The sequence below is a fragment of the Palaemon carinicauda genome, chromosome 7 (assembly GCF_036898095.1).
Source record: "Palaemon carinicauda isolate YSFRI2023 chromosome 7, ASM3689809v2, whole genome shotgun sequence".
NCBI classification, from domain to species: Eukaryota; Metazoa; Arthropoda; class Malacostraca; order Decapoda; family Palaemonidae; genus Palaemon; species Palaemon carinicauda.
The window spans coordinates 15159853-15170826 of NC_090731.1; the positions used below are offsets into that span (position 1 = coordinate 15159853).

The 10974-nt window shown below is 34.6% G+C and overlaps 1 protein-coding gene across 3 annotated transcripts in view; it reads right to left on the minus strand.

Annotated features, from left to right (window-relative positions):
• The window catches only part of LOC137643868 (CDK5 and ABL1 enzyme substrate 2-like), a 52042-nt gene extending 41074 nt beyond the window's left edge, over positions 1 to 10968 (minus strand). For 2 of the 3 annotated variants that reach the window (XM_068376602.1, XM_068376600.1), the window contains exons 1-4: positions 10710 to 10968; positions 6562 to 6715; positions 3535 to 3662; positions 2563 to 2592 (exon numbers count right to left, since the gene is read on the minus strand). In XM_068376602.1, the coding sequence (XP_068232703.1) occupies positions 2563 to 2592; positions 3535 to 3662; positions 6562 to 6715; positions 10710 to 10929 (532 nt within the window). In that variant the 5' untranslated portion in view covers positions 10930 to 10968. The remainder of the gene's footprint in view (positions 1 to 2562; positions 2593 to 3534; positions 3663 to 6561; positions 6716 to 10709) is intronic. The other variant, XM_068376601.1, reaches the window with a different exon arrangement.
• Between the last annotated feature and the right edge of the window lie 6 nt (positions 10969 to 10974).

Sequence of the window (10974 nt, forward strand, 5' to 3'; positions counted from 1 at the left end):
AAAAAAAAAAAAAAAAAAAAAAAAAAAAAAAAAAAAAAAAAAAAAGAGTTGCGGGTTTTAGGTATCCACTCAGACGATCTACATCATTCTGCTCGGGTGACCATGGGACTGAATACAATTGACTGCTTTACCAATATTATCTTTTATTTCTAATGCCTACATGAGCTGATATCAAACTTATTTCATTCCAATTAAAACAATAAATTTCTTTAAAAAGTTAATAATTGCGAGATATAAGAATGATACAAACATAAGTTTACACATCTGAAAATAACAATATATATACAAATAAAACATATTGTGCTAGCTACAAGAAGTATGAAGTATTATATATTCCACATGCAAACATATACTACTGTACTTTCTTGAGAATATGCAACATGAAAGCAACCTTATGAAATGTGAAATTACCTTTTTTATCAGGTGTAAACCCATCTAGTTATGCAGAGTACAATATATTATTATATTCCTACATACCCATCACTGAGAGTACCCATTTTATTTGTCACAAAAGGTTCAGAGAAAATAATTTCTAAGGAAGAAGGACTACTTTCAAAATCTTCAAAGTCTTCGATTATGAAGTGGGTCTGCGACCTTCCAATTGTTCTTAAAAATTAAAAGAAACTATTTCCTGTTATGGAACAGCATTGAGCATTGTTCAGACTAAATGACAGCAATATGATCATAAATTCTCAGCTAAAAAGTAGGTATATGCAGCAAATGTAGCAGCTATAGCCAACAACCTGAGTAACTCCATCGCTATAAAATGCATCTAGAAATTAGCCCAAAATGGCACTAGGACTAGACAGCGAAACAAGAAACTGTATCATTCACCACTTGCGGAAATATGACCAGGCTAAGGCAAAGCACATTATTCAAGGCACAGTAATTCAATAACAATATAGACCAGCTCAGAATACTGAAAACCAAACTGAGACTGGCCTTATATGTTTCACTTTCCCTGGGTTTATGCCTCGACCTTACTCCTGAAAAGAACGTTAGCATTCACACCGGCAAGACAGGAAACTCAAGTATGACAGCTTTGGAAGGTTTCAGTGAACACTCTTCCTTTAGATTTTTAAATAGAATACCAGGAAGACATGGAAACTTGTGTTGTTGTAATTCTTAATTTTAATTTGCCATGAAAAATTAGTAAATTGCACAAAATCATTCCAACAATATACAAGAGGAATATGAATGAAATAAAAATGTTAACATGGAAACGCTACAGGCCCAGTTCAAACATACCCCATCTACAAATCTCAATATTTTTATACTTAGGAGCCAAGCTTGGGTGCTGATCATATGTATATACTGTCGGTCTCTAAGACTGTTCTGTCCATTGCCTCCACTACTCATAAGTGACCATTAAAATTTCACCCTAGTCATGCTCTATCATCAAATTAAATGTACCATGTACGGTTTTCCTCCGTCTTCCTTACCCTATTAGATTGTATACATTTGAAAGGCCATTAATCTACTTCGTTTACATAGTGCAATCACAGCTACCTACTGTGACAGTATATATTACACTGACTACAAACAACAGTACTCCAGTCATCCCTACATCTCTTCCACAATCACTACAAGGCCACTTTACTAACTACTCTCTCCTTTGCTTTGTTTCTCATCACCGTTATCATGATTTTATGCACAGTACTTTGTAATGATTTCCACTTCTGTCTACAGTCTATAAACCCTGTCTAAGAATTCTCAATCTAATTCTGCTATTAACTAAAGCTCATCTAATATATGAGACTTTCTAGGTCTTCTATTTTTTACCAGCCTTTGTGCTTTCTCTCTTTTTATATTAGATAAACAGTCATTAATATTGATTCTTGATGGGTGCCAATATTTATCGCAAATTCTCCTAATATACTTGACATTGTTTTTTATCTGCAGTTTGTGCTATGATACAAAACACACACAATCATTTGTTCAATAAATTTTTCAGGCACATTATGTTTTGAACTGTCCCCAATGTTTTGAAGCTCTCACAATTCATAAATATGTACCTTCCTACTTTTGCATGGTACTTTCCTATAGATGCCAATTCTATTACTGATTTTTGTGAAGTGAATTTTGAACACAATGAATTCTAACATCTTTTAACCTTTCTCTAAAAGCTATCTTGATACTCTTTAAACAATATCACATTATGTTTTTCTTTGTAAATCAATATACCTCGAGACAATAGATCCAAAGCTTTCAAATGCTACTTCAAGGTCCTATGGAAACTATACCTACAACCTATTTAGTTTCTTTTCCTGCATTATCCATTACATAAGTAATATTCTCTTCCTGATTTCGAGTACAGCCCTTGATAAAAAAGTACTGATTGCTAACTAAAGTTTCTAATACAGTATATATATATAGATATAATTAAGAAGATGAGGCATACTTCAGAAACTAGACTTAAATGTAGTATCAATGAAGTGGTCAATTTATACAAGCCAACTAAAATTATGCATATGCATAATCATTCAAAACTATTGATCATTCTAAAAGGCATTAAATGCAGACTACTATTATGCTACTTCAATAAATCATACACACACTCACCAACCACGATGTAGTCCATCGTCCGTGGAACTTGTGTTGACAAAGACAAAAGAGAATTATCATAACACTGCCCAAGCTAAGCTCACAAAATTAAAAACTACTGTATATGCATGTTCCATAAAAAAAAAGTATTCTGCTCTTATGCTACACTGCCTGGAATAATGTAGAATTCGCTTTACACTGTTATCAATTAATGAAAGACTACTTGCAACTTGCTCTCTGGGAACCATCTTACACACACCAAGTCAATGCCCAAAAAAGGCCAGCCTTAGCGGGAGGCCAAAGATAAAGCGAGTGGATTTATTGCCGGTTTAGCCACAAACAGATACAGTGTCCCATGTACACTTACATCCTGATTCCTATTCATTATCATGAGGCCAATATCAGCCATTTAAAGTAAAAGATACGCAAAAAGATTAAACAGCCTTAGATATGACGCAACAGCACGAAAAAAGTGAAGTGTCTTTGAAAGAAGTCTCTCAACGGCTTTTCCAGCTCAATAATGACATTCCCTATATTGAAAGACAAGGTTTGTACATGCATAAAAGCAAATAAGCATTGCCTATAACATTAACAGGTATCCTGACATCTGAAAAAAATAATTTACCCAATAATGTCACAGACAATAATATGATTACTAAAACTTATGTAAATAGGTTTTACGCAGTTATGATACTTTGATGTAAAGAGCAAGAGGAAATCTTCTAGTGAGGAATACTAACGAGAGATGAATCAAGATCTTTTAGTTCACTAATGACTCTATACTTGGCTACCATTCCTTCATTGTTCCAACAGTTGAGCATAAGCAGAATTAAGCAGCTTATAAATTACACTGTAAGTGTACATCACAAACACTGCCCTGCTTCTCAATTGCAGCATAACAAAATAAAAATTTCCATCGAGCCAGCAATTCTCACAGCATAAAGATTCACACAGAAAACAGAATATGAAATTGAGGATCTAACTACTTACCCGTCAATGGCCCACCTATACTTTCATTGCTACTGAAACAACCGGCCTTCTCCACAAGAGACACGTGAGTTCGCTTTCGCTGCACAGCACGACGGTCACCGATATCGGATGAAACATTCGTATTTGTTCTGAAAACCATAAAAACATACAATAAACACTTCTCAAATGTCAAAATACAAAAGTGATTATATGTACAGTTTTACTTTTATAAGTTGAATATCATGTTACATGTACATGTACTGTGCAATGAAGTACACGTTCAACTAATAAGACAATTTTTGCAATGATACAGTGTTTCTATTCTGCATATAAATACTGTTTTGAATAAAAATTTAAATGTAAAATATTTAACAAAGATGATCAGTGATAATTGCGACTTTCACACCAACCATAGCACAGCTTTGATCAAATATTTATAAAATGAAATGATACTTTGAAGGACATGAATCATAACAACCATAAATACAAATAACTTGTGCATTTTGTTACATCCCAAAGAACTACTTATGAGATGCCCAAAGGAAAATCAACTAACCCAACCTTGAAATTCATGAATACAACACTACTAATCTATGCCAAGCCCCGCAACTATTACAAATATTCCTTAATTGCAAAAGTCTCCTCCGTATAGATTGAATCAAATTTGAACCAGGACTATATGACTTGGTTCTACAGCCAAGAAGGCCAGCCATTCATAGTCAAGGAAAAATGGAGGGGGGGGGGGGGGGGGGGGGAAATCAACACTTGAACTATACAAAACAAACTCAAAGATGTTGGATAAAAAGATGGAAGAAAGACCCTTTAGTAATGGCTACGATACGCTGCACGAAGTGCCGATAACCGCTTTGTGGTTTCATGAAATGTCCTAATTTTTCTTTATTATGACTCATGACATTGGAGGAAGAAAAGACTAAATTGTCAAACAGATTGTTCGGCAACAGATGTGATTTCTTCCTGATAACTTATCTTGCAATTAAACAGATTAAATGATGAAGAGTAAAAACAGATGGATCTCTTAAGGACAACTTATCTTACTATTACTCATAAAATGATAACAAGTATCAAAGACTTTTTATAAATTACAAAATATGTACATTAACTTTTCTTCCTTTGATAGGCATTCTGAATGTATGCATTTTTCATAAATAGTGTTATATAAACTTTAAATGTGCCCATGCTCATGATATCATAAGATAAGACATGTAACATACAAAATAATGTAAATAAACCAATATATGGTATATGATAAAAGGCTTCAGCCTTTCAATTTCTTATTGAAAATAGAAAGACCTATAGAAGGCACTAAAGCATTAAAGTTGACTTCATACATTTCAATTATGAATGTTATCATACATGACATAACAACAATAAACTATTACTGCAGTAAAAGCATCAATAAACCTAACTTTCACAGATAAGCGAATTGATTAAATGAGGTTTGGAATTAAGAACCTAGATAAAAAAAAACATTGCATTATACTGCTTTGAAATATTGACTGAATTCTCTGATACTGATATCTTATCTTGCAAAAATAAAAAAAAAATAAAAAAAAACTCTTATCTTCATTTAGAGTAATATACTATACACACCTTTCTTTAAAACATAATTTTGTTTTCTTACCAAGCAGCAAATAATTTTTAGCATGCCAAGACATTGAAAGCCATAACTAACAATAACAAATAATTAGAGACTCTTTAGCTATGGTAAGCAGCTTTTCTAGGAGAAGGACACTCCAAAATCAAACCATTGTTCTCTAGTCTTGGGTAGTGCTATAGCCTCTGTACCATGGTCTTCCACTGTCTTGGGTTAGAGTTCTCTTGCTTGAGGGTACACTCGGGCACACTATTCTATCCAATTTCTTTTCCTCTTGTTTTGTTAAAGTATTTACAGTTTATATAGAAACTATTTATTTTAATGTTGCTGTTTTTAAAATATTTAATTTTTCCTTGTTTCCTTTCCTTACTGGGCTACTTTCCCTGTTAGGGCCCCTGGGTTTATAGCATCTTGCTTTCCCAACTAGGGTTGTAGCTTAGAAATTAATAATAAAAATAATAATAATAATAAAAAATAATAATAATAATTAAGGAAAAATTAAACATATTACCCAAAGTCGTAAATCTTTTACTATCTAAAAGGAAGAGGAGATAATAATAGCCTGCAAAGTTTGAATCCATCACTAAAAAGTGTACTGTATATCATTACCTATGGAAAGATGTCCACTGATACCATTTTTTTTTTTTTTTTTTTTGTGCAGTTATCCTATGTTAAACTTTACACATGAAAAATAAAAAGTCTACCATAATAAAACAGAATGGAGGTATATTTACTGCTCCATTATAAATCAACCTCATTACTCTAAACTAACCTCTATCTTTTAACCCTTTTACCCCCAATGGACGTACTGGTACGTTTCACAAAACTCATCCCTTTATCGCCCTTGTAAAACGCTGCTATTTACATTTTTTTGCATATTTTTTATAACTTTCTGAGAAACTTCAGGCATTTTCCAAAAGAATGAGACCAATCTGACCTCTCTATGACGAAAATTGAGGCTGTTAGAGCAATTTAAAAAATATATATTGCAAAATGTGCTTGAAAAAGAAAATGCCTGGGGGTTAAGGGTTGGAAGTTCCAAATAGCTTGGGGGTGAAAGGGATAAATTTTACATGCAAAGTTTATTTATACTATGGCTATGTATAGTCTAGTGTTTTCCAATCTTCCACAAAAAATAATTAACATTCATGTCACTTGAACTTGGCTGCATTAAAGTTATAGGTAAGAACTATCAACATGAAGAAAAGATATGGTAATGCTGCATTGTAAATAGACAGTACAGTAATAGAATATGAAAAGGGGACTATTCAACTGCCTTCACAATATAGTAAAAAAAATTTAAAAGCCTCCAGCTTGTAAATCTTACTAAAAAATACCAACCTTCAAATATTCAATCAAGTCTCTACAAGCTGATGAACCTATACTTTTTTGCAGGATATTCCTAAATATAAAAGTTTCCCAAGTATCCTTACCTGTCTCTGAAATGAACAGGAACCGGATAATGAAGAGTGGCCGTACCCCCATCGCTGCAAGACTTGTCACTCGAGGAGACGGCAGAAATTTCAGAAACATCTCGAGAGCAACTCCCTGCCCCAGCAGGTGCAACTGAATTGTTCCAATTCCTCCCTGCATGGAATAAAACAGTCATAAAATACCTGGTACCAAAAAAGGCAAAAAAATTTCCATAATTAAACCTAATCACAAAAGTCTAGAAAATTGTTTAACCGTATAAAATTATAGATTGGCCAGGACCATTACTAAGTTATATAGTATCGGTTAAAAGTTTTATTCAAGCCTAGGCATTTGTACTCTTGAATTCTTCAATTCAAAAAGAATTTAACTCTCTTGGTTTTATGTATGAATAGCAATAAGTCTCATAGGCTTTAAGTATGGAAAAGAGGTGTACTTTGAGGAAAATATTCCTTGGCAAGACTTTAAATTATTTAATTTTCTTAAGAAATTTAACTGAATTATGCAGTTAGGTGATGTTCAAACTCTCCTTTCCATACAAAATCCACTATGATACTGAAGGATACAATAGTTGGAAATTGGGAAATCAAAAGCCTCGGCCAAGCCGACAAAGAAAAGACCCAGAGATTTTGTCCATATGAGAAGTTACAATAGAATTTGTGATCCGATACAAAACACCATAAACCACTGCCATAAATCAAATCAGTGTGTACCCTGTTCCTAATCATGAGTCTGATATTAATCTTCGTTGTTCCGATTCACCATAGTATTTCCTATCACATTAATATACCACACCACAACACAATTTCCCTCTCGCTTCCAAGTGAATTATCGTCACACTCCACTATATAACCTAGCCTTCTCTGAAAATGATCAAGCCTCCATCAAAGTCATAGTCACACTAAGACAAGATGTCACTCTAAAAAAAAATTTTAAAAATAAGAAAAACAATGGTAAGTTATGAAGTAAATGAATTAAGAGACAAAAGACCTCTCTGGATTATAACCAAGCATAAAATATAAATATATTCTTGAACTGAGGCCCCCTTGCATTTGCTCCCGTAACCAAATTCAAACTAGAACATTTTAGATTTTAAAATAATGCACGTGAATATATGAGGCCTGGGTGAAGACTACAGAAAAACATGCAAAACTCGGTGTTAGTGAGCAATGAATGAATGAATTGGCTGGTATGCATACAATGGGTACATACTGGTATTTGACCTGCATACAAGTTGAGTAGTGAGATGTGAATGGTAATTAACTTATTGCTACTGGAATGTTCTGGCTAACTGAAGAAACTAGTGAAAAAAGTATTCAATAAGCTCGTACTGCATACATGGACAGAGTGATTTTATCATCATTTCTTGTAAAATTAAAACACACTTCGGTGCCCATTATATCATCTGCTGCCATGTATGATGAAGAAACCAAATCATTAAAACAGTATCACACAAGGGACCTCTGAACTGATTACATCGCAGCAGTAATTCTCAAATTAGAGCCTAAGCTAATCTTGATTAAGTGCTAAAACTCAAATTGTAAAACAGCAAAGGAACCACAATGACAAATGAAATGAAGTACAATGTATAATTCCATTTACCTATTTATAAATAATTGATAATACTGAAGGGCATCTTTTCAGAGGTAGTTTCCAGTTCGGTAAAAATCAAACATGCCTATACAAAAGCTTAAAGCATCTTTCTATAGTAGAACATAAAAAGAGCATTATGGCCTCTTCAAGCTTCATTCGCAACAATTACATGTCCAGAATAAAGGCCTATTCCCCACTTTACTTGAGTCCTCACACCCTTGGATAGGTTAGGTATACAATAGAACTAGGTAAAACTTGGCCAGCAATCAAAAGACCTGAACTTGACATTCAATAAGAAATTACCAGCAACATAAAATGTTTCTGATCATGATAAATAACTTCGTCTAAAGTAAAAAACAAATTAAATAAAGGACACAGTTACACAAACGACCCACTGTTTAATACAATCCACTTTCGAGTTTGGCGACTTTAATCTTCTGAGAATCCGATGATGCACTTTGGCATCATCAGGTCGCATCATCCATTCGTGTATTATAGAAAATTTATTCAGCTTTCTTCTAAAACAATTTTAGGTTTCTTCAAAATTCTTCTTCCTTTGTTAGTCATGGTACACGACGTCAACATAATAGGCTGACATGCGATGTCACCGCTACCCAGCCAAATGACGAGCCTGACGGCGATATTTTTTCATGGCCATACAATATGATTTACATACACAAGTATAAGTGAAAATAAGAGAGTGGGTTCTGCAAGGCACCAATAGAGATGATGGGACCCAACCATTAAAAAACTAAAGTGAATAGCCTAACCTCTCAAAATGAACAAATGCTACAGGGCAATACAATATTGTATTTATAAATTTGGATGTAAATTTATGACTCCAGCGATGGAGTCTGGGAAACGATTCTGCACACAGGTGAAAATGTGAGAAAAAAGTAGAGAAAAGGATGAAAATGTGGGAAAAGGATGAAAACGTGGGAAAAGGATGAAAATGTAGGAAAAGGATGAAAACGTGGGGAAAGGATGAAAACGTGGGGAAAAGGATGAAAACGCGAGGAAAAGGATAAAAATGTGGGGAAAAAGGATAAAAATGTGGGAAAAGGATGAAAACGCAAGGAAAAGGATGAAAACGCAAGGAAAAGGATAAAAACGTGGGGAAAAGGATAAAAATGTGGGAAAAGATGAAAATGTGGGGAAAGAGATGAAAATGTGGGGAAAGAGATGAAAATGTGGGGAAAGAGATGAAAAGGTGGGGAAAAGGATGAAAATGTTGGGGAGAGGTGAAAATTATAAAAAAATGGGGAAAAGTAAGAAATGGGTGAAGTGGAAAAAGGTGAAAAGGTAGGAAAAAGGTAAAAAGGTAGGAAAAAGGTAAAAAGGTAGGAAAAAGGTAAAAAGGTAGGAAAAAGATAAAAAGGTAGGAAAAAGATAAAAAGATAGGAAAAAGGAAAATTTGTGGGCAAAATCCCCACTGTTCCATTACGAAGTAAAAGTTCAAAGGTTGGAATGGGAGATAGAAGGAAGAAAGAAAGAAAGAAAGGGAAACGGAGGTAAAGTAGAAGAAAAATAGAAGGGTAGCTAGGAGCTCCTACCAACTGGCCCGTAAACATGCATATCACTGATAGCACCCAGCTGATTTGGCTATCAAATGATTAGCAATGATACGACAGATTTTACAACATTATCAATACGCTAGATTATCAGCGATGGATTACTATAAAGAGGTCGATGGTAACAAAGGGGGATATGAGTATATATCGAAGGAACGTTACACTTATCACCTACTTACGAACTTTAAATGTCATTGGTAATATAGGACTGCTGGTATTAGGTTAGATTTTACTACAAATTGTTCAAGTATTGGGGAATTATTTCAATCTACTGTAATGAAACCATTTGGGTATTTTTATAGTGAATTACAGGGCAATGTAACCTAGGAAAAAAACTACTGTTTCTTATGGAAAAAATTACGCTCTTAAAAAATGACACTCGATTCCGTCGCAAATGAATAGTTTCAGAAATATATATATACATCTATATCCTACATCTATAAGAAAAAGTAGTTGTTTTCCTAGGTTACATTGCCCTGTAATACACTACAATGAAACCAATATTTGTCGATGTATAATTACGGAAGGTTAAGCTAGGATTCGTAACTATGAAACGGTCAAAATTATTCGAGAAAAAAACTTGCCATCTCTGACCGAAACTAAATTGTGTTATCACTAACAGATGATTATTTTATATGTAAATAAGCTTACGATTTATCAGCGAGAAACGCAAATATACGAAAGCGTATATTACCACAATATTTGAGGTGATGCCGGTAATACACACGATTATAACACCCGGTCTTCACCTTCTGTCACACTATGAATGAACTACGCAAACCCAAGCACTCTAGCCTACTTTTCAAAGTAAATATTGACTGGAAATTTCCAAGGACGTGTCTGCTTTCACTACACGTGTCAGCTTGAGCATGACAATACTAGAGACACTTTTATGCCTGTCGAACATGCCTGAATCAATTCGATGATGCACAAGCCGAGTGCCAACGTCTGAGGGGACGGGGAAAATAAAGCAATCGTGGTGTTACCTTTAAACTCATTTCTTTGGAGTTGATTCTCCTTGTTGCTCTTATCTTCGGTGCCATCGCCTCCTTTGGCGTCAGGGGCAGCTATTTTCCCGAGGAATCCTGCCCTTCCGTACTGCGAAAGTTTCGTGTCCCTGTGAGTGCCATCGAGGGAGATATTAGAGAGAAATGTCAGTGCCGCGAGCCTTCGGCGGGAGCGTTGTCTCTGCATTACCGTCGCCATCTTTACTACTGGCAGCAGTCGACGCTGGTCGCACTCCTCATCAGG